Consider the following 22944-nt stretch of genomic DNA (forward strand, 5'->3'; position numbering starts at 1 on the left):
TATGGGCTTGTCACATGTGGCCGCTGATGTCCTTCTACAATTTATATAATGAACACATATTGACCTTTTGTCAAAGACCTTTTTGGCATCTATAGAGATGAGCACATGATTTCTGTCTTGACATTCATATGATTTATTAAATGCATTGAGTACTTATCAATCCTTGCATTTCCAGGAGATAGCCAACTTGATAGTGGTAGATGACTTTTTTAATGCATAGCCATATAAAGTTTGCAATTAGTTTGTTGAGAACTTTTACGTCTCTGTTCACCTTGCACATTGGCCTGTAGTTATCCTTATAGTTGTATCTTTGCCTGGTTTGTATGTAGGGTAACACTGGCTTTGTAGGAAGAGATTGGAAGTGTTACTTCTGTTTCTATTTTTTAAAAAAAATTTAGGAGTGTTGTGGTAGATTGTGGTGGTATCTTGTTTGTGCTTTAACAAATAAAGCTCGCATGAAGATCAGAGTATGGAGCTAGTCACTAGTTAGCCATAGAGGTCAGGCAGTGGTGACACACACCGTTAATCTCAACACTCAGGAGGCAGAGTCAGGTGGATCTCTATGAGTTCATGGCCACCATGGGCTTCAATGAGATTGATCCAGTCGAAAAGAGAAGCAGAATCAAGTAGCGGTGTCTCATACCTTTAATCCAGGTACCTGGGAGTCACACACATTTAATACCAGCACTAGGGAGGTGAAGACAGGAAGGGATATGGCAAGGGAGAGAGAAATATAAGGCGGGAGGAGACAGGAGGTCATTACATTCAGTCTGAGGATTCATGGAGACAGGAGCATGCCCACTTTGGTCTGGGGATTCAGCAGAGGTGAAAGGTCTCACTAGTGGCTCCTTTACTTCTCTGCTCTTTTATTATTAAGACCAATTAGAATCTGAACTACAGTAGATCTTTGACAGTCCTGTACGATTCTGCTATGAATCTGTCTTAGCCTGGATTGCTTTGTTTTGCTTGGTTTGTTATCTCTATTTTTTATTGCTGTTTCCATCTCTGTATTTGTTTTGGGTTTATTTAAGTTGTTTATCTCTTTTTGGTTCATCTTTGGTGGTTTGGGAGAATCTAGAAATTTGTTTATTTACTTTCTTATGGACTATAGATTCCAAAGGTATTCCTTTAGAATCTTCTAGATCTCTTTGATGTATATTATAATGTTTTCCTATTCATATCTGGTTCTGTTGAGCTATCTATCTCCTTTCTTTCAACTAACTGGACTAGCAGTCTGTCAATCTTTATCTTCTCAAAGGATCACCTCTCAGATTTGTAGATTCTTTATACTGTTTTCTTTACTTATTCTTTGATATCTAAAAATTTTAAACCAACTTTATTATAAAAACTTATAAAAATTACACACCGAAGTTAGCTAGACCCAACATCGAGACTGATCAACGAACTTTTATACAGTTAGGCTATCCATTTTGAATGGAAGTTGTATAGCTTCATTGGACTTTACACTTTCAATATTGAATATATTTTATATATTCACCTACCATCAAAATAAAAAAATCCACAACAGAGGTGAAACTGAAGCAATTAAATATTGTATCCCATTTCATAAGTCATATCCATTACCTGCATTCATTTCTTTCTCTTTTCCTATCATACAGCCTTTCTTGTTCTCTTCTCTACTTTGTTTACATATTTGCTTATATGGTTGGTTAGATTCCACCTATGAGAGGGAATATGCAGTTTTCTTCCACCTGAGGTTTTGTGATCTCACTTAAGATTATGCATTAGAAGTCCATCCGTTTTCCATCAGATTTTGTGATTACATTTTTCTTCAAAGCTCAATAGCACAAACGTGTGTGTGTGTGTGTGTGTGTGTGTGTGTGTGTCCCAAATATTTCGTTATCCATTCACTGTTGGAACCAGCAGGAAAGACTGCGCAGGCCACAGACTTAGGCCTGCCCTGTGGAAAGCAGTGCTGCAGTCTTGTGGAAGGACCTGTTTTCTGAAGCCTCCTAAAGTCTTGCTGCCCGAGGCAGCCGAAAAGTGGTACAGTGGGGTCATAGCTTGATTTCTCGGGCGTGTGTCCAAGCATGTGCTCTCTCTCCTCAGGCCCCAAATGGCATCGCCGTGTACTCTCCCATAGATGGATAAGTGTTCCTCCATTATTGTGGTTTTTCTTTTATTATCCTTTTGAGACAGGGTTTCTCTGTGTGGCTCTGGCTGTCCTGGAACTCACTCTGTAGACCAGGCTGGCCTTGAACTCACAGAGATCTGCCTGCCTCTGCCTCCCGAGTGCTGGGATTAGAGTCATGGGCCACTACCACCCACCGTTTTGTTTGTTTCAGCTCAAGATGTCCTTTGTCACCACCCTGTAGAGTGACTCCTCATTTTCTCTCTCTGCACATGCTGGGCTTCGTGGGGACACTCATTCCCCCGCCCCCCCAGCAGTCGTATTTTATTGGCTGTTTGCTCACTATGGTCCATTTGCATCCCCCTCAAATTCAGATAGCACGGGTACTATATTCTCCCTTGAGCATGGGTGCAGGGAAATGTGTTTTGACTTGAGTGAGCCATTGCTCTAAACCTCAGGAAAAGGAATAATTTTTATTACTCATGAGACGGGCCTTGTTAGGGTTTACATACTCTTGTATATTACTGGTAACTCTAACAATGAGAAGGTGATCACATCTGGAGTTTGTTATTGTTTTTTTGTTTTGTTTTGTTTTGTTTGTTTTTTTTTTTTTTTTTTTCAGCTGGGAAGCCTTTCATCTCTCTGAGTGGCCCCGATGAGAGGAAAAAGACAGGCATTTCAGATTTAGTCCCTTTTAACTGCACCGCTGGCCCTTTCAGCTCCAGGAACCTCAGTTTTAATTGGCTGAAGGACAATAATGAACTCCCAGCCTCAGCCCCACAACTGGTGCCTATCAGCAATGACTCTTTCTACGTCACAAGCAAGGCGTGGGTGCTATTGGCCAAACAAGATATCTTGTCTCAGATCACCTGTGAAGTCACCCATGAGGACCTCGATGAGCCCCTAACAATGACCATCAATCTTTCCCACGTGATCCTAGGTGAGTGAGCAGTGAAACACACAGTGGGACCGCACTGGTAGCACGGAGGCTTTGCCTAAGGCCCCGTTTTACAATGAGGAATAGAAATTGATCATTGCCAGCCTTGAACAGATGGATATGGATGAAAAGTACAGGCTCCATGGGCTGGCCAGCTGGGCTTTGATCTTAGCTCTACCATCTCATAGGCTACACAATATTGGTCAATGGTCCGTGCCCCAGTTTCCCTAAAAAATTGGAATAAAACCAACACCTTTCTGGTAAGTTTCTTCTGAAGATTAAGGCAGCTGTTTTTTTTCTAGAACACCAAGAAGGAACTGTGTCTAATGCGTGGTACGTTGTTTATGAGTGTTTGATCTTACTACTGTATAGACCTAGCATCTCTCTCTAAATATATTTGCCCTATGCATACCATTGCCAATGTTTAAAATTTCTAAATATTTATTATTAGAGAGAGATTGTGGGATAAGGTGCCACACGCCGCGCCCCCGTGTCTGCGCTCGATGCGCTATTACCCAGTTACCAAGCTTCACGCAAGGGGCTGGAGGTTGAAAACTCAGACGCAGAGACAGACTGACACACGCAGCTCCCAAAGCTGGTTAAGAAAGCCCATCTTTATTAACACCATGTAAACTTAAATACACTGCAGTTAATAGTCAACAGGTGATCCTCTGATCCGCTAACTAGGCACAGCTTCTAGTAACTTATATTAGAAGGTTCTAGGAGGGAAAAGCAACTGAAGGCCAGGACTCATTAATCCCAGGACTCATTGATCCCAACAATAAGGCATGTAATCTCAGCTCCTTAGGAAACAGGCAAAGATATAACAACTTCCAGACCTGTAGGGGTTAAGACTGAGTTCAAGTCCAGCCTAGACAATTTAGTGAAATAAAATGAAATAAGTAAAAAACAGAGCTGAGCTTCTCCTTCAGTGGTGGGGTGCTTGTCTTCTATGCATTAGATCCTAAGTTCTGGGGAATCATTGGCATTGGGTAGAATATTATTCACTCAATAAACAATGAACAGCTTCTGTGTGCCAGACACTGCTGTAGGTGTTGTGATTACAGAGTCCCTGATCTTGTGGGGCAATTGACTTTATTAATTCCTATAATTATATGTCACAATGTGGAATATTTAAAACAGACCAGACTACATATCCACGTGTCTCCAGCTATGTTTCATGAATACTTGTCCCGACTTAACTCACATGAAACATATAAAAACATATAAAAATTGTTCATTTAAAAAGGGTGAACTCGTGAACTCTCTTCATTGGGAACTCACAGCAGCTGGAAGAGAACTGCAGGAGATCAGGCCACTTGGCTTCCAGCACGAGAAGGTCTTCGTGGACCCTGCCCCATAGCTGTGGGTCTCCTGTGCTTTCTGAAAGAATGAGAGAAAGTTTTCCTCAAGGGTGTGGCCCTGGTAGGTCAAGCACGCTCCAGTGCCGTGAGCATATAGAACGCATGAATTAGACTAGTTGGAATATAAGAAAAGAGGAGCTGAAGAGATGGCTTCGTGGAGGCAGAAGGATCAGGAACTCAAGATTATCCCTGGCTACATAGTGAGTTCAAGGTCGCCTTAGAATTCTTGGGAGCCTGCCAATCACCCAATCAATCAAATCTTAACAAAACGATCCAGAGACCCTGGGGCAGGGAAATAAGACAGCACCAAAATGTCACCTCCGTTTGCTTTTTGTTCCTATCTAGTTGTCCCCACAGTGAAGATCACCAAGCAACCTCCAGAGATCCATGATCATGCGCATCAAAGAGTCACCTTGACTTGTCACGTGAATCACTTCTACCCCCCAATCAGACAGCTCACCTGGACTAAGAATAATAACAAGATGCTTAGCGTCGAGCACCTGCAGACCACGAGAAATTCCGACGGGACATACTCTCTAAAGCACACACTGGAGGAAGATGCCGCATGGGATGAGAGCACCTTTAGCTGCTGGGTGTTCCAGTCTGACCAGCCTCCGCTGTGGGTCAACATCACCCTGGGAACACAGCACCCCACTAAGGGCAGAGGTGTGTGCCTTGTCTCCTCTGTTCTCGGGGCATTGTGACTGAAGGGCTAGAGCCTCGGGGAAACCCTTGGTAGAAGTAGAGAAAGGAAGCCCTCCCTAGTGAGAATGCTGTGGCATAGCCATCCCCACCTGCACCCCCTTTCTTCCAGATATTTCCACCAAGAAATGAGTCTCCCTTGCTGCACTCATCATGGTGCAAGTTTCTTTTCTTCTTAACCCTTGGTTACAAGAAATCGCCAGCGTTAAGGACAGCTGGGCTCCAAATAACGTGTGGGAAAAGCAATTAATCAGGATGTGAATTCAGCTGGATGTTTCCGGAAATCAACTTTGAAGAGCTCCAGAATTACTGACTCCCTTAGCTAGGGAAAGGGTCACACAGCGTGGGTGTCAATCCCCCGTCACTCCCTTCTCTCTGCTCCTTTCCTTCCTTTCTATGCACAGGGCTCCTGATTTCTTCTATTTCTTCCCCATTTCACTCTTTGCAGACTCACACTATTCTCCCACAAGGGGGCGCTGTGCCGTTACAATCCAGAGCTTCCTTGTTTCTTAATCCAGCTATGCTTCACACTCTTGGGAGAAGGGACTGTTGTTCTGAAGCAGACCTGTTAGTGCAGGTGCACAGTCAGGGAGAGATACAAGAAAATGTCAGGCACGGGCAAGCCAGGGGACGGCAGCGTGCGGGCTTTTCCTTACAGCGCACGTGGGCTCTCTGCAGTGTATTGTAGAACAGGTAGCTATCAGAGAAGAAGCAGAGATGCCAGGCAACCAAACAGCCCATTCTCACAGCAGGCTTCCACCCTGATTTCCATGTAGTCCTGTGGCAGAACCAGCCCTTTTCTGGTTGCTGTAAGAATTCTCAAAGATAATGATCTTCACGTTTCTTTGGGTCCTGTTTTGGTTGCCCAGTAGAAATAAGACAAATATCCACAAGGTGGGATGTATAGATCTGGGTGACAAACCCCAGAATAATGCTTTTTCATAGGAAGCAAGTCTCATGATGTTTTAACAAAGTTTTTCTATTTTATTACTATGGTGAGAGCTGTATACAAGGCACTAACACATCTCTGTAGCTGTCCCTTCCCACGCATCCCAGATCCCTGTCCTCAGCACCAGACTCCTGCACACATCCACTCACACCCTGTTCTATCTGGTTAGAGCCTTCAGAGCTCTCCCTCCATGTCACCTACAGAGCACCAAGTGCTCATCACCCACAGAGCAGGCACTGCATAGCAGTGGTCCCGCTGCCCCAGCTCACACTATGAGGCTCTGGCAGGCAGCAGCCAGAGGAAGGTATGAGTCACAGCCAGCAGCACTAGGCTTACAGAGCAGCTGCCAGATCACAAGCTCGGTGCGGTGTTTCTGTATGCTGTCTTCTTTGTCACCTGAGGGTACAGACCTTATGCTTGTCACAAATCATTTCTCAAATCTTATTGGAAGGTTTTTACTTTTCTGGAAATGTCACATCTGTCTATGCCATTCAGTTCCGACAACCAAGTACTTAAACTTTAGTGATGTCTGAGAGCCCAGGTCTGCAGCTTTATCCTGTATGTCCCCATCCCCAGCTCTTGGAGCTTATATGTGAACTGTATCTTTTCTTGAGCATCATCCAGGCATTTACTGATATATCCTTTAAGTTCATTGGGCTGTCTGTGTCTTCTTTAAGCTCTTTGGATTCTTCAATGGCATTTATAATTTTTCCTTTAGGTTTTCCCCCGTGGTTCATCTAGGTATCCTTCAGTGGGAAATGTTTCTATAGTACTAGTGATTGCTGGGGCTGGGCATGCCAACCTGGCCATTCATAGCTGTGTTTTTGCTATTGACCTAGGCGTGTGGATTTCTTTCCCTGGTTGTGTGTCTGAAGTATGATTCTTCCTTGCTTCCTGCTGGGATGGTGCAAGAACTGTGTGGCCAGAGCTAGACTTGGGTTCAGAGATGGAATGGTTAGTTTTGGTTCTGAGTAGGCTTACTAGGAAGATCTACTGCGAAAGCTGTACTTCTGGAGCTAGATGTGTGCAGATGGGCTTGGGGGAACTCATCAGGAAAATCCAATGGGTGACTCTTGCTCCCAGAACTAGACCTGAAAGTGTAGGAATGCCACTTGCAGAATTGTGGGACTTTTTGGGGAAAACCAATGCATGAGCCTGTGTTTATTATTTTAAAGATAATAACAACCCCTCAAGTGGTCCTTTGAGATTTTGATGTTGTCCTTGACACTTTTAAAGTGGTTACCAAGCATCATACATTCAACATCAGCTTCCTTACTTGTTAACCCCAAGAAATAAGATTCACCCCACTTTGTTAAAGAGTGAGAGGCATGAAAAGTTAAGTTGTTAGGACGCGTGTGTGTGTGTGTGTGTGTGTGTGTGTGTGTGTGTGTGCGTGTTACAGATGTAGTTTGGATCCCAAAGCTTAAGGCCTGCCTATGGGCATTAAGAGATTTCCCTTAGCCCACCAACTCCAGCCTGACAGTAAGGGAACCAGGATAGGACCAAATTAGGCCCTCTGAATGTAGGTGACAGTTGTATGGCTACAGCAGACTGTGGGGACACTCGCAGTGGGACCAGGATTTATTGACCGGCTAAATATGAAATTATGAAAATTGGAGAGCTGGTTTTGACTGGCTAAATATGAACTTATAAGAAAAATTTGAAGATCGGTATCGACTGCTTATATTGGCTTTTTGAAACCCATTCTCTTTGGAGGGATACCATGCTCAGACTAGATATAGTAGTGGAGGGCCTTGGTCCTGCCTCAAAGCAATGTGCTAGATTTTGTTGACTCCCTGTGGGAAGCCTTACCATCTCTGAGGAGTGGATGGGGTAAGATAGGAGGAAAGGGGGAGGGAGCAGGAAGAGAGGAGGGAGTGGGAACTGGGATTGATATGCAAAATGAGAAAAGATAGTTCTTTTAAAAAAATTAATTGATTAAAAAAAGAAAAATTTCCCTTTAGCAGTGACTGAAGGAAAGACTGAGTATAAGGTCAGAAGCCTAGACCCTGGGACTAGACTACCTGGTTTTGAACTCCTGGCTGTGCCACTAATTACAAACTTGGACCTGTTCTCCCATCCATTGCTGCCTCCTTTTTCTTGCTTGTGAACTGGGGATGTTGACAGCTACATGTAAAGTTGCTGGGGGAGGGGGATTTGACAAATTCTAGAAGAGCCTGGGAGCCTGGCATTGCTTGCTATGAGTGTTTTCTATGTGGTGTTGGTCTGCTGAGCTGCGTGTTCTTTGGTCTTATTGTTTGCCATCTGCAAGCAGCTTCAGAATCCTCCCACCAGCAGGAAATATCCAAATCTCCACGAAAGAGGAAGTGATGGGACTTTGCGAGGGGGGTTCCAGGAAACTGTTGGCACTGGCATTTGATGTGATGTGGAGCATCTCTTCTTTCAGGAAGGAAAGACTACGCTAACCACCTCGAAGGCCCCCTGCAGCGGTATTCACCGGGGACAAGCATCCAGCTGAAGTACACATCCTCTGGGTTACCAACGCGTCAGGTTACTGTGACCTGGCTCAAAAACAACCACAGCCTTCTCCAAACCCAGACCAACGTCTTATCCAGTGGAAACGGCTATAATGTGACTAGCAGTGTGCTCATCCCACTGGAGAGCAGTGACATCCTCTCCTCAGTTCTCTGCCGGGTTGAGCACAAATCGTCAGTGGTTTTCCAGAAGGTCATCACCTTGGACCAGTACCTCCGTGGTAAGACTTTTCTCTTTCTGGAGAAGGTAATGCTGAGATGGGCTGTGGGCTGCTCTTGGTGTCAGTTTACTCGTGGAGGAATGGCCTTACTTGGTGGTGACACCAGAAACAGAATCTGTGACGTTCTTCACGCCACAGACTGACTACGCAGAAGTGGCATTTGCTGTTGTCATAACTACCCGTACTAACTCAGAATCACTTTCTTCATTTGAAAAACAGATAGAATGTCTACCCTCTGGGATTTGGTTATAGTATTGCTATTCTAAAGAAAGAATACTAGAAGGGCTTGGTGAGCTTCTAAAGTGTAGGGACTGTGTTGTCCTGAGATCATAACGACCTGGACGAGAGTCTGAGTTTTCCTTTCGTTGGTCTTCACAGGATGCGCCCGTGCTTGGTAGATCTGTAAAGTCAGGGAGATCATGATGTCTCATACCTAGGAGTAAATTTAAAGGTTCAAAACTGACCAATAAAAAATTAACTCTCTAAAGCCTATAAATTTACAAAATATTTCCTTCTCATTTTTTGTATCTGCACAATAGAATAAAGATGTTATCATTATGGAAGCAACTCCATCATTTTACATGGACAAAAATACGAATATCACCGCCTCCAGAAAGCATAGTTCACTACATTATGGGGTGGGGGTCCTGCCTTACTTAATTGGCCCAGGTGTCTTGTACTCTTTGTCTCATTCTTAAAGGTGACAGATTCAGACATGAAAGCACCCAGTACTGAAAAGCTGTTGAGCAAATGAATGATCTCTACCCAACTCTATTTATGTATTCAGGTTGCTTGTGTTATCGGCTTTGGTATGTTTGGATGTCAAATAGGAAAAGGTAGTTCAGGGAGGCCTCTTTTTTTCTTTAATATATTTATTTATTTGTTTGTTTGTTTTACATCCCAAGTGCAGTTTCTTCTCCCTCCTCCCCTCCCAGTCTCTCCCCTACCTTCTACTCCCCCCCCATTCCACTCCAATTCCTTTTCTATTCAGAAAAGAGCAGGCCCCCTACTGATATCGACAAAACATGGTATATCAAGTTGTAGTAAGATTAAGCACCTTGCCTTGTATTAAGGCTGGGCAAGGTGACCTAAGGATGAAGAATAGGGTCCCAAAAGCAGATAACAGAGTCAGACAGCCCCCGCTCCCACTATTAGGAGTCCCACAAGAGGACCAAGCTACACAACTGTAACATATATGTAGTGTGCCTAGGTCAAGTCCATGCAGGCTCTCTGGTTGTCGGTTTAGTCTCTGTGAGATCCTATGAGCCCAGGTTAGTAGATTCTGTGGGTTTCTTTGTGATTCCCTTGACTCTTTGGTGCCTACAATCATCTCTCCCTCTCTTCAGCAGGATTCCCTGAACTTGTCTTTATGTTTGACTGTGGTCTGCATCTGTTTTCACAATTTGCTGGATGAGCCTCTCTGATGACTATGGGGCTAGGGACCAATCTATGAGTATAGCAGAATATCCTTGGTCATCATTGCATTGGCATTTTCTCCAGTCATGTTTGGTTCTCTCCTAGGTCTCTAGGCCATCCAGACTCTGGGTCCAGGCAGTGTCAGGGGTAGGCTCATTCTCATGGTATGGGTCTCAGGCTGGACCAGTCATTGGTTGGCTACTCCCACCAGTCTCTGTATCACCCATATCCCAGCACATCCTATAGGCCAGACAGAGTGTAAGTCAAAGGTTATGTAGTTGGCTTGGTGTCCCAGTACCTTCACTGGTAGTCTTGCCCGGTCACAGGAAGTGGCCAGTTCAGGCCACATATCCTCTTTTGCTAGGAGTCTTAGTTGGGGGTCTCCTTGTAGATTCCTAGGAGTTTCCCTTGTACCAATTTTCTACCAGACCCTGAAATGACCCCCTTTCCAGCCTACTCTTTCAGTTCTCCCCCCATTCCCACCCCACCTGATCCCTCATATCCCTATCCCCACCCGTCTCCAGTCCACCCACAAAACCTCTTCTATTTCTCAGAGAGGCCTCTTTATCCAAGTATTTCTTTCTTTTTTTCCAATTTTATTTTTATTTTATTTTATTTTTATTTTTTTTAAATTTCCGCCTCCTCCCAGCCTCCCATTTCCCTCCCCTTCCTCCCACACTACTCCCCCTTCCCCAACTCCTTTCCCCATCCCTCTCCAGTCCAAAGAGCAGTCAGGGTTCCCTGCACTGTGGAAAGTCCAAGGTCCTCCCCCCTCCATCTAGGTCTAGGAAGGTGAGCATCCAAACTGGCTAGGCTCCCACAAAGCCAGAACATGAAGTAGGATCAAACCCCAGTGCCAATGTCTTTGGCTTCTCATCAGTCATCATTGTTCAGAGAGTCCGGTTTAATCCCATGCTTTTTCAGTTCCAGTCCAGCTGGCCTTGGTGAGCTCCCAATAGATCAGCCCCACTGTCTCAGTGGGTGGGTGCACCCCTCACGGTCCTGACTTCCTTGCTCATGTTCTCCCTCCTTCTGCTCCTCATTGGGGCCTTGGGAGCTTATTCCAGTGCTCCAATGTGGGTCTCTGTCTCTATCTCCATCCATCACCAGATGAAGGTTCTATGGTGATATGCAAGATATTCATCAGTGTGGCTATAGGATAGAGTCATTTCAGGTTCCTTATCATCAGCTGCCCAAGGCACTAACTGGGGACATGCCCCTGGGCATCTGGGAGCCCCTCTAGGTTCAGGTCTCTTGCCTACCCTAAGCTGGATCCCTTAATTAAGATATATGCTTCCCTGTTCCCATATCCATCCTTCCTTTATCCCAACCATCCTAATTCCCCAAGTTCCCCCCATCCTCCCCTTCTCACATTTCTCTCCCCATTTCCCCTTACCCCTATCCCACTACCCAAGTATTTCTTACGTAATTCCCTGAGGTTAGTACAATTGTGTAAGGAAGAAAAGTCAAAGGACATAGACATGTTTACAAATGAACTGATTACTTATCAAACTAGCTACCATTTCAACCTTTTCTTACACAGCACATGTATCTCCAGCTAGGTTTTCTGTTGTGTTAGGTCTAAAAGCAGGACTTCAGGCCTCACCCCTGAGTTCCTTCAAGTTGTAATACATAAGGACTTATATTATCTACTCTAGACAAAGAGCGAAATTTGCCTAATTTAGATGTTGGAGAGTTGATTTGGCCCTAGAAAATAACTTAATTTCAAAATATCAGAAGCAGCCGGGCGGTGGTGGCGCACGCCTTTAATCCCAGCACTCGGGAGGCAGAGGCAGGTGGATCTCTGTGAGTTCGAGACCAGCCTGGTCTACAGAGCTAGTCCCAGGACAGGCTCCAAAGCCACAGAGAAACCCTGTCTCAAAAAAAAAAAAAAAAAAAAAAAAAAAAATATCAGAAGCAGAGCAAAAGCAGCTTACACAAAGTCTGGTTGACTTTGACATCAGTATAGGGCCCAGAACCTAGACCACCCAGCTTTCTGCTTAGTGTGCTGTTTCTACCGTGCTGCTACTTCACACAAAAACTTCTGTAAAGGATCATAATGGGGTTTTCAACTCTGTGCCCATTGTCTGCCATTGTGAACACATTGTATCATATGCTAAAAACTCCAACCAAATCCCTTCTAGAAGCCATCAGATACTAATTTCGGAAGACTTATAGTTTGGTTATCACTATAATATAGCAGTAGATGTTCTATCTCTGCAGTAACCCCATGATTTGCTACATGAGACACTGGACAAATTATTTAACTTCTCCAAACTAAAGAGTTCTTTTTTTACTACGTAAAAATCTTAGTATCTTGGTCTCTAACACCTAGTATCTGTGAATCTCCAAATCTTGGGATTAACAAGTCATAGAGTAGGGCAACTGATTTGTAGTTTCCTAAGTGGGTTTGATACATTTTCTAGAGCTTAAAATGAAAAGAAGAAATATTGGGATGTGTTTTATCAACCCATCTTTCCATCCATCTATTCAAACCTGAATTACCACTCTCATCCCAGCATGCATTTCTCCATTCACGCACCTGCTAACCAATACCTGAATCTTTATTTGTGGCAGGCACTGGGTTTGGTCCTAGCAGATGACCCCACCCTCAAAGGACTTCCAGTAGATTTTCTGCAGTAATTATTTGATTTATATGAATTTTTGTCTCAGTTCCTCCTGCAGTGAGAGTGTCCCAGTCTTCCGCTCTCTCCAGTTTGGTGACTGTTACTTGCCATGTGCAGAGATTCTATCCACGGCATGTGTATCTCACCTGGCTAGTGGATTGCCATGTGCTCAAGAGACTGGAGCAACCTACAGCCAAGAGGAATAAGGATGGGTCCTACACCCTGGAAATCTTGCAATCGATAAACACATCAATGCAGAGGCCTGATCAAGTGCTCACTTGCAAGGTAGAACACGAGGCACAACCTCCCATCCAGGCCAGCATTATATTTTCTGCACCATCCTATATCACGTCCAAAGCCGTTGGGAGCCTAAGTAAGTTCGTCTCTTTTCTCTTGTGCACGTTGGGGTCACCTTGGTTTGCTCATTGCACTACAGAAGACACTAGAAAGACAAGGAGTTATGAAACTCATTGATGTCTCGTCCAGATTAGTGTAGTTTCGTGAATAGGCAGTGGCTTTTTTTAGAGTGACCACCCAGAATGGGTCTTCCACTTCCTTTGAGAGAATGTTCTACCAGTTGAACCTCGTTGAAAATGCCCTAGAGAAAGTTTAGCATAGTGCTGATCTGTGAGATCATGATGTTTGTCACTAGTGGCCATGAGATGTTTGTCACTAAGAGTCTGATTTAAAGTAGTCTCAGAAGTGTGAGGGTAAGCTTGCCTGTACACCATTCTATAATACTTAAACAGTCATATCTGGGGACTGCCTTATGCCCACTCTAATAATAATTAATTAATTATTTCTACTTAGTTATTTCACAAACATATAACCTCTATTCACCAGTCTACTTACCTGCAATAGGGTGTAAATCAGGTTTCCTAATTTATAGAACCCTTTTGAGGGCTAGATGTTAATATACACTGTCTATATAATTGATAGATTGTCTATACTAAATGCCAGCCATTACTATTATTTGAATTTATATAAATTGTTTTCTAATTAATTTCCAATCATTATAATTGTGTAAATTTAGGCAACACAGTCAACCATCTCTCAGAAATCCTATTTCTTCATCTATAAAATGTTACCGATAATGCCAATGTTCTACGATTACAACAAGGGTTACAATAAGTGACTACTAGACCATGGGGACAAAGCATTGATTATATTCATGTTGGCACATTGGTGAATGTCAGATCTTTAAGCAGTGTTTGCTGGAAAAATTCAAGGTAATTCACAGGTCTCTTATTTCTGAGAGCTAACTGTAGAGCAGTGAGCCCAAGGATGAAATGAGAGTTGGGAAATACTTAGAACTTCCTGGCTATAATAAACAAACAAACAAACAAACAAACAAATAAATAACTTCCTGGCTACCCACATCACATAAGTCATTTCAACTCACATGACCCCATGCGTTGACCCCTTTGCTCTGTGTATTTTAGGTTCAGAAAAATCTATCCATATTTTTGTGGCTTTCCTCCTATGCTTCAAGTTACTTCTGGTGGTGAGTGCACTAGCTACCTACATGTATAAGCGGTGGAGCCTGTGACTGGTGAGTTTGACAATTGGCCTTAGTACTTAGAAAGTGAGGTCGCAGTCATGGCCGTGGGTAGTAGAGGACTTCGGAGTAAACACACAGAGGTCACAGGATATGCCTTCAAAGCTTCCCACAAATGATATCTAGCCTCAAGAGGAGATTGTAGTAAACCTCCTTAAATACCATTTGGAATTCTTAGAGGCTCCCCAACTGTGTTCACTGTGTAGTATCCTGGAATTGGAAAATTTTCTAGTATGTTCCTTGGGATTCTGGGTGTAAGAGTTGAAGATGTGAAAATGAAATAATAGTCAAAACCTAAACTCCAAAGAGTCTGCCCACATGTTGTTAAATTTTACTTTGATGTCAACCAATAAAACACATAGAAAAGAATGGACATACTAAGTGGAGGAAAAGAGGCCAGGACTCAGAAGGAGGTGTAAGATGTAATACATAGAGGCTTCATTTCTGATATTACTTTAATAAGTGATTCAGGAGAGAGAGAGACAGAGAGAGAGAGAGAGACAGAGACAGAGAGAGACAGAGAGATAGAGAGACAGAGAGAGAGACAGAGAGGAGAGAGAGAGACAGAGACAAAGAACTGGCCACTTAGTGTGCGTTCAACAAATAGTAGTGGAATTAATACATGAATGAAAAACCAAATGAGCAAATGACATTTCCCACTTCCACATGGCTGGTAACACATTGTCTCCTACCCTCTCTAAGGAGCTCAAATGGAGAGAAGATGAAAAGACCTGTTGGTGACCCAAGACTCCTGCCCTTCGTTCTTCTACCTTTTCCATAGGTGCGCTGCCTCTGTACACTGTCAGAGATGGACTTGGGTTCCTTAGGGATGCTCCAGCCTTGAGATGCTGAACTTCAGATGAGCTCTGCTTCCATCCAAAGGCAGTTCGGTGACAAGGGAAACAGATGCTCGCTGTCTCTGAGTGTGGCCAACCCTTAGTTTCCCAGTTTTCACTACTTTGTATAATTTCTGCAAGTGTGATTTAATTTTAGCAGACACAAAGCTTAAAATGACTAGAATGTTGAAGAAGTATTTTCCTATCTCAAAATGGATTAAAAACAATATAAGATATCTCTGGACGCATTATACCATTTTGCAAAAATATTAACCTTTTGCTGATATCTTCTTCAATTTCTTTTAGAAATCGCCCTGCCTCTGCTGGTTTTCTTTCTCGGTCATGGTTCTCTACCGTTATGACATATGCACAGACTTTAAACATCATAGAGTAGCTTCGCTTTTATTTTTCACAACATTTATTATATTGCATACAGCATTTTGAAACTTTATCTCATTTTTATACTTACTACACCTCCTGCATTTATTAATGTTGAAACATGTAGCTGTTTTATTCATTTTACAGTACTCTGTGGTCTTCTATTGTAACAGTATGCCATATTTTATTAATCCATCTCATAATGGACACTGAACCTGTATTCAGTGCTTTTGCTATTACAGTTTTGCGGCCTTCTTAATCTCTAAGCACGTGGGAGAATCTTTCTTTGTCCTCAAGCAGGGCACACAAAGCAGCAGTGTAGGTAACATTGATACGTTTTGTTAACTCAAAAACAAATTTCAATTTTGAACCTGTGCTCTCATTTTGTTACACACATGCATGTGTGCGTGCACACACACACACACACACACACACACACACACTTTCTTCCTGATGTTGCTGGTGGTACATGTATAATAGGTAGCAGAGACCTTTTATTCCCTACAAGATTAGGTGATCCAATATACACTGACATTGCATATTCAATTTCTATAGTCTGGAGCTGTGTTGATACACTTTATCCATTAATCTACACGTCTAGCTCTGTCAAGACTATGCTGCTTTAGTTAGAATAGTTTTATAATTTTTGTTTTTTTTTCTTCTAGGAAAATTGTTCTAATTTTTCTCACTTAAAATTGTCGTGGTCATTTTTTATTGTTTCTTTGTGACTGCTTTTGTATTTTAAGGAAATTATTCATTGTATGAGCCTTCTGGAAATGGCATTAAACATTCTCCTAAAATATCAGCAGAATCCCTGTGGCTTCAATGTTATCAGAAAATGTTCTTTTATATCAAAACCCTCACAACTGAAACTCGGTACCCCCTAAGTAAACCTAAGCATGAATCAGAGAGAAAGAAACGTTAGTTATTGTGGAGTAAGTGTTGTGCCTAGACCACCACAGAGAGGGAATTTCCAGGGCTCAGGACCCTGATTGGCTGACATTTGCCATGATGGATTCCAACTCTCTGGAACCATAAGCCAAAATAACCCCTTTCTTATATAAATTGCTTTGTTTGTTGTATTTAATCACAAAAAAACCACATCATAAAATTGGTGTGATGGTTAGTTTTCTATCAACCTAACACAAGCTGGGTCATTTGGGAAGAGAAAACCTCAAGTGAGAAGATGCCTCTATCAACATGCCTCTTGGCCTGTGGTCAAGACTGTGGGGGCATTTTATGATTAGTGATTGATGTGACTGGGCCAAGTACTATGAGAGCTGCCACCCTTGAGCAGGTATTCTAGCTCCATCAATTTTCCTGCAAAATTCAAGCTGTTGTTTTTTTTTTTCTGCTGTGTAGTACTCCAGTGTGTAAATGTACCACATTTTCCTTATCCATTCTTCGGTCAAGGGGCATTTAGGTTCTGGCTATGACAAACAAAACTGCTATGAACATAGTTGAGCACATGTCCTTGTGGCATCCTTTGGATATATACCCAAAAGTGGTATTATTGGGTCTTGAGGAAGGTTGTTTCCTAATTTTCTGAGATATCACCACACTGACATCCAAAGGGGTTGTACCAGCTTGCATTCCCACCAGCAATGCAGAAGTGTTCCCTTTTCCCCACAACCTCTCCAGCATAAGTTGTTATGAGTGTTTTTGATCTTGGCCATTCTTACAGGTGTAAAATAGAATCTCAGAGTTGTTTTGATTTGCATTTCTCTGATGACTAAGGATGTTTGAGCATTTCCCTAAGTATTTTTCATTCATTTTAGATTTTTCTATTGAGAGTTTTCTGTTTAGATTTATACTCCATTTTTTATTTGTTCTTTGGATGACCAATTTCTTGTTCTTTATATATTGTGGTCCCAGATATACATCCAGACCCACAGAGGTCTCTCTTTTCTTCCTTTTTTTACTTTCTTGTTATCTTTGATTTCTCTTTTTCTTTCTCTCTGTCATTCATTCATCATTTCTTTCTCCCTTCTTTGTTTTCAGCCTTTTGTTTTTTCAATTTTTTTTACTTTCTGTCTTCATTTTTCTCCTTTCTTTTATTATTTCTTTGTTTCTTTCTGTCTTCCTTCATTTCTTTCTGTTTTTATTTCTGTCTTTATTCTTTCTTTTGATCCTTTACTTCCTTTCTTTTTCTATTATTTATTTTCTTTTTTATCATTTAGGTCCTTGTTTTTCTTCCTTTTTATCTTCCTTTTTTCTTCTGTATCTCTCTCTTTCTTCTCCTTTCGGTCACCTTTCTTTCTGCCATTGTTTATCTCTGTCTTTATTTCAATCTTTCTTCCCTTCTTTATCCTTTTCTCTGTCTTTCTTTCAACGTCTTTCTCTTCTATTCTTTATCTTTTTTCTTTTTTTGCTTTCTAATTTACATTTTATTTTCTTTTATATTCTGTTCTATCATTCCTTTTATTCCTTCCTTTTTCTTTCTTTCTTCATCTTTGTTTCTTCCTTTTTATTTTCTCTCTTTTTCTTTATCTTGCTTTCTTTTGCTCTTTTTTTCTATCTCCTCTATTCTGTCTTCCCTTGTTTGTTTCTCCATTTCTGTCTTTCTGCTTTTATTTCTGTTTTTCTTGTCTCTGTTTCTTCTTTCTGTCTTTTACTCATTCTTTTTTCTTTCTTTCTTCTATGTCTTTTTTCTTTCACTGCCTTAATTGTGTCCTTTATATTCTGTTTTCATTTCTTTCTTTTTTTCTCTCTTCCTTTTTTATTTTTTAACTTCCATTTCCCCCTTTCTGTGTTTCTTTCTCTCTCTTTAGTTTTTCTTTCTTTCCATTTTTCTGTCCACCTGTCTTTGTCTTTCTTAATTTTTGCTGTCCTTATTTCAGTATTTTTTTCTTCCTTTGTCTCATGTCTTCTTTTGTTTTTTTTTCCTGCTTTGTCTTCCCACTTTCTTTCTTTCTGTCATTTTTTTTCTGTTTGCTGTTGTACTAGACTGTTCATGAAAGCTGGTCTGCTATTCCATCTGTGTACATTGCTATACTAACCCATCCAAGGGTACCACTTTCCTACCACCTTTGTATCTGCAGTAGTACTACATCCATGCATACTTGTCTACTAGCATCTTTGTGCACTTCTGTACTACTACACCCTTGTACACCACTCTCCTAGTATAACATATGCATCTGCTGTGTTCTAAGAGTATATACATAGATGCTGTGTTCCTTGAACAACCATGTGCAGTACCAGCTCAACCATGGGCAGTGCTATATTAGTACATGCATATTCTCTTGTGCTGCTGTAGAAGTGCTGGACTTGTCATGACCTACATGCATCTGTGTTACACAGATGAATAGCCAAAGCTCATGATGAGTCAGCATCTGTATTACTCTCTGTCTACTGTTCCTGATGTATTAGCATCTTTGTGTACGCTGAAACTCATGATCTATAAGCTCCTGTGTTATAATCTGCCTATAACTTAGCTCCACTTGTTAAAGGATCTGTGTTAAACTCTTCCCACATCTTCTGGTTATATATATATATATATATATATATATATATATATATTCACTTTCACACTGTGATCACACACAATTTAATGTATATACGTAGCATGTTATAGCTTAGCTTGTTCTTTGTCCTTATTTACTAACTGAGCAATAATTAAGACTTTAAATGACTTGGAGACTGATCCTCATTGGCACCCGAACTCCATAATCATTCAAAAATTCTTTTCCTACCTTCCCTCTGATCATTCTCCTACTTTATCTCCTTGACTGCATTAGTCTTTCTATAATCTCTCCCCAATTCTCAAGTTCAGAAAAGATAGGAAAATTTTTTTAAGTTTGTAGATGTTTGAATGAGAACACCTCCATAGGTTCATCTATTTGAATGTTTGTCCCCAGTTAGTAGAACTGTTTGGGAAGGCTAAAGGTGCGACCTTGTTGGTGTGGACTTGTGAGAGGTGTGTCACCAGGGTAGTCTTAGAGATTTTAAAAGCACACAACAGTTCAGTCACACTCTGTCTGTAGATTGGGATTTAAGCTCTCAGCTACTTAAAGAACATGCTTACCTGACTGCCTTCATGCTCCCTGCCATGATGATCATGGACTAACCCTCTGAAACTGTAAGCAAGTCCTGAGTTAAATGTTTTCTTCTATAGTCTGACATGGTCATGATGTCTCTTTCACAATAGAACAGTAACTAAGACAGAAGTTGGTACCAGAGACTGGTATCATAAGGGATATCAGTAAAATGATTCATATTCCATAAATTGCAAAACACCTTAAAGCATTTACTAGTATAAGCAGGACAATTATCGGTTCTGAGTGTAATAGAAGTCCCGGAAGAGAAGGTGAGTAATAAATGATTAGTGACATCCAAGGTTGTTTGATCCCTGTGAGCAGAAGCAATAATCATATTTTTAAAAAGATGTGCCAATCATTACAAGAGCATATTCTAAACATGCAAATTCTGAGATACGTGTAATATCTGTTTGCAAATGGCATTAGATTTTAACCCTCAAGGATTCATTATGCCAGCAGAGGGCAGTGGTATGAAGGAAGAATAAGATGGAGTAAGATGGAGTTCATAAGATTTCCACACACACACACACCCCCCGCCCCCCGCCGCTGTCTGAAACGAAAGTACCAGGGGCAAGAGAAGGCTGCTGCATCGGCTTAAGCATTAGTGGGTGCTAACAGATTAAAGGAGCAAAATATGAGATGCTGGCAGATTAAATGAGCACAAATATGAGCTATGAAAGTAAGGTGAGTTTGTTGTCATATAGATGTCTGAAGGGAGAGAAATAATTGTGAAATAACATTAGTAGTGGGTTTAGGCTCAAGTCTTGAAATTTCGAAAAGAAATAGTATGAACACAATAGGCAGAGTTGGTTACACTATTCAATGGCTGAGAAGCATCTAATAACAGCTGATTGATTTCCGTCAGTCTGGACTGCTGAGCTGTACAACCAAGGGTGGTTAATCTTTTTTTTGTGGAGAATATGGAATCTGTATATAAAAATAAGATTGTCCATTTGAAGAGCCATCTGTAAAAGCATTAAAGTGATCTCTATAGGATTTTTTAAATGTAATTTTAGATAATACTCGGGGAGTATCTTCAAAAATTCTTAAACGGGGTTCTTTAGGATAGTTGATTACCTGTACATCCCAAGTAGCATGCTACTACTACCTGCTGCTTATCACCAGTGTGGAGCAAATAGTCGACCTGCATTTAGTGGCGTAACGATTTCTGCCGTTTTTTTTTTTTTACCAGTAAACTGTTTGCGAACTGTCCTTCCCGTCACTCTCAAGTCTACACACTCTTAAACAAGGAGTTACAGAAAAAGGAAACACTTCTGCATTGCTGGTGGGAATGCAAGCTGGTACAGCCCCTTTGGATGGCAGTGTGGCGATTTCTCAGAAAGTTAGGAAACAACCTTCCTCAAGACCCAGTAATTACACTTTGGGGTATATATCCAAAGGAGGCTCAATTGTGCCACAAGGACATGTGCTCAACTATGTTCATAGCCGCTTTGTTTGTCATAGCCAGAACCTGAAAAACAACTTAAATGCCCCTTGATCAAAGGATGGATAAGGAAAATATGGTGAACTTACACAATGGAGTACTACACAGCAGAAAAAAAATAATGACAGCTTGAATTTTGCAGGAAAATGGATGGACCTAGAAAACATTATTTTGAGTGAGGCAACCCAGGCACAGAAAGACAATTATCACATGTACTCACTCATAGGTGGTTTTTAAACATAAAGCAAAGAAAGCCAGCCTACAAACCACAATCCTAGAGAATTTAGACAACAATGTGGATGCTAAGAGAGACTTACATAGATCTAATCTACATGGGAAGTAGACAGTAGAAAAAGACAAGATCTCCTGAGTAAATTGGGAGCATGGGGACCTTGGGGGAGGATTGAAGGGGAAAGAGAAGAGGCAGGCGGGAAAGCTTCAGCCAGCTTGTAAAATACATAAATAAAAAGACAACTAATTAAGTTAGTATTGATATAAGAGAAGCTGGTACCCATGACCTCAGCAGGCAGGCAAGAAATAGCGAGGGAACAGAGGAAGAAATTCATCCTCAACCCGTAACTCTGTGTGTCTTCCCACACGAATAATAACTGTGGATGCCAAGCACTGCTGTCTGGATTATGATTTACCCTCTCCTTAGTTCCCAAATACAAGACAATGTTTGACCCCATTTTATCCCACTCTGAGTACAGTGTGGGGCTAAGATCAAATGGATCTCTGGCTTTCCATGTTGGTTGGAATTTAAGACCTTTGGAAGTCAACTTGTTGGAATAGCTAATCCTAATTTAAAATCTTAGCAGCCTCGTGGGGCACTTTTACCCAGTTAGAAAAGCAGCTGCTGGACCGCATGTCTAAGGAAGTCAGACTTAACCACACCAAGAGACTGCCTTCACCTCTTCCACAAAACCATGCCCAAGGTTTCCCAGGTTCTCTGAAGGAAATGGGTGTCGAGGGAAAGAAAGCATAATTCTGTCCCAAGAGAGTAAATATAGGAACCTTAGAGGCCTCAGATTGTTCAATCTCTTCTCCTGAGAAGGCAGAGAGATATTAACTAGGCTGTAAAAATCTATTTACTATAGACAGAAAAGCTAGTTCTGCTGGTTGGAGTAAGTGTTGTGCCTAGATTGTGAGGGTCCCCAAACGACCACCACAGAGAGGGAATTTCCAGGGCTCAGGACCCGGATTGGCTGACATTTGCCTAGGAGTATCTTGGCAAATGGGGACTAGTGAATGCTGGGCTCAGGGAACCTTTGGTGATTTTATCTAATCTTATCTAAAGATTGGAATGTCAAGTACTTCCCTTTAGATGCTGGCCCTCACTAGGTGGTGTCAGCTTACAGGTTTTCCTGGAACCCAGTGAAGTCTGCCAGTAAACCAAAACCCAAACCTACTTTTCAGCTGGTCTTTATTAAGACTGCCACAGCAGCAGTGTGGCCAGGCTCTTCTGGGCCCCACAGTAATGCTTTCTGTCTTTGGTTTTTCTCTTTTCTTTTTCCTTTAGTTATTCTCCCATATACGGTATGCTCAATGGTATTGCCCACAGCATCTTTGCCTTTGTCTGTACAGAGTATCCCTGGTTTCCATGGTAATGTCCTTGGACCCGCAGGTTTTATATTTGTTAGCAAAGACTCATATTGCTATGGGTCTGGGCTCATTCAGAGATTCAGCAGCTAAACCATGAATTCGTTTAGCAAAGAAGAGGTTTTACTGAAATTAGCACCAGGGCTGCACCCAAGAGTAGGGGTTCTCAAGATGCAGTCCCAAATCACATTTGTCAGGGGCTTATAAAGAAGAAGGACCACAAGGTTACATTCTGGGGGCTGTATCAGCACATAGCCTGCTCACGGGCAAGCATTCCTGCCTGTGTGTG

The 22944-nt window shown here is 41.9% G+C and overlaps 1 protein-coding gene across 1 annotated transcript in view; it reads left to right on the plus strand.

Moving 5' to 3' along the window:
• LOC126496769 (signal-regulatory protein beta-1-like) overlaps positions 1–16374 on the plus strand; it is a 73193-nt gene extending 56819 nt beyond the window's left edge. Inside the window, exons 9-14 of the mRNA XM_050134374.1 lie at positions 2715–3032; positions 4739–5059; positions 8452–8760; positions 12850–13176; positions 14246–14307; positions 15064–16374. Coding sequence (XP_049990331.1) covers positions 2715–3032; positions 4739–5059; positions 8452–8760; positions 12850–13176; positions 14246–14307; positions 15064–15102 — 1376 coding nt within the window. The 3' untranslated portion in view covers positions 15103–16374. The remainder of the gene's footprint in view (positions 1–2714; positions 3033–4738; positions 5060–8451; positions 8761–12849; positions 13177–14245; positions 14308–15063) is intronic.
• Positions 16375–22944: the final 6570 nt, after the last annotated feature.

Source organism: Alexandromys fortis, unplaced genomic scaffold, assembly GCF_014885135.2.
Source record: "Alexandromys fortis isolate MF-2015 unplaced genomic scaffold, M_Fortis_MF-2015_v1.1 scaffold_6, whole genome shotgun sequence".
NCBI lineage: Eukaryota > Metazoa > Chordata > Mammalia > Rodentia > Cricetidae > Alexandromys > Alexandromys fortis.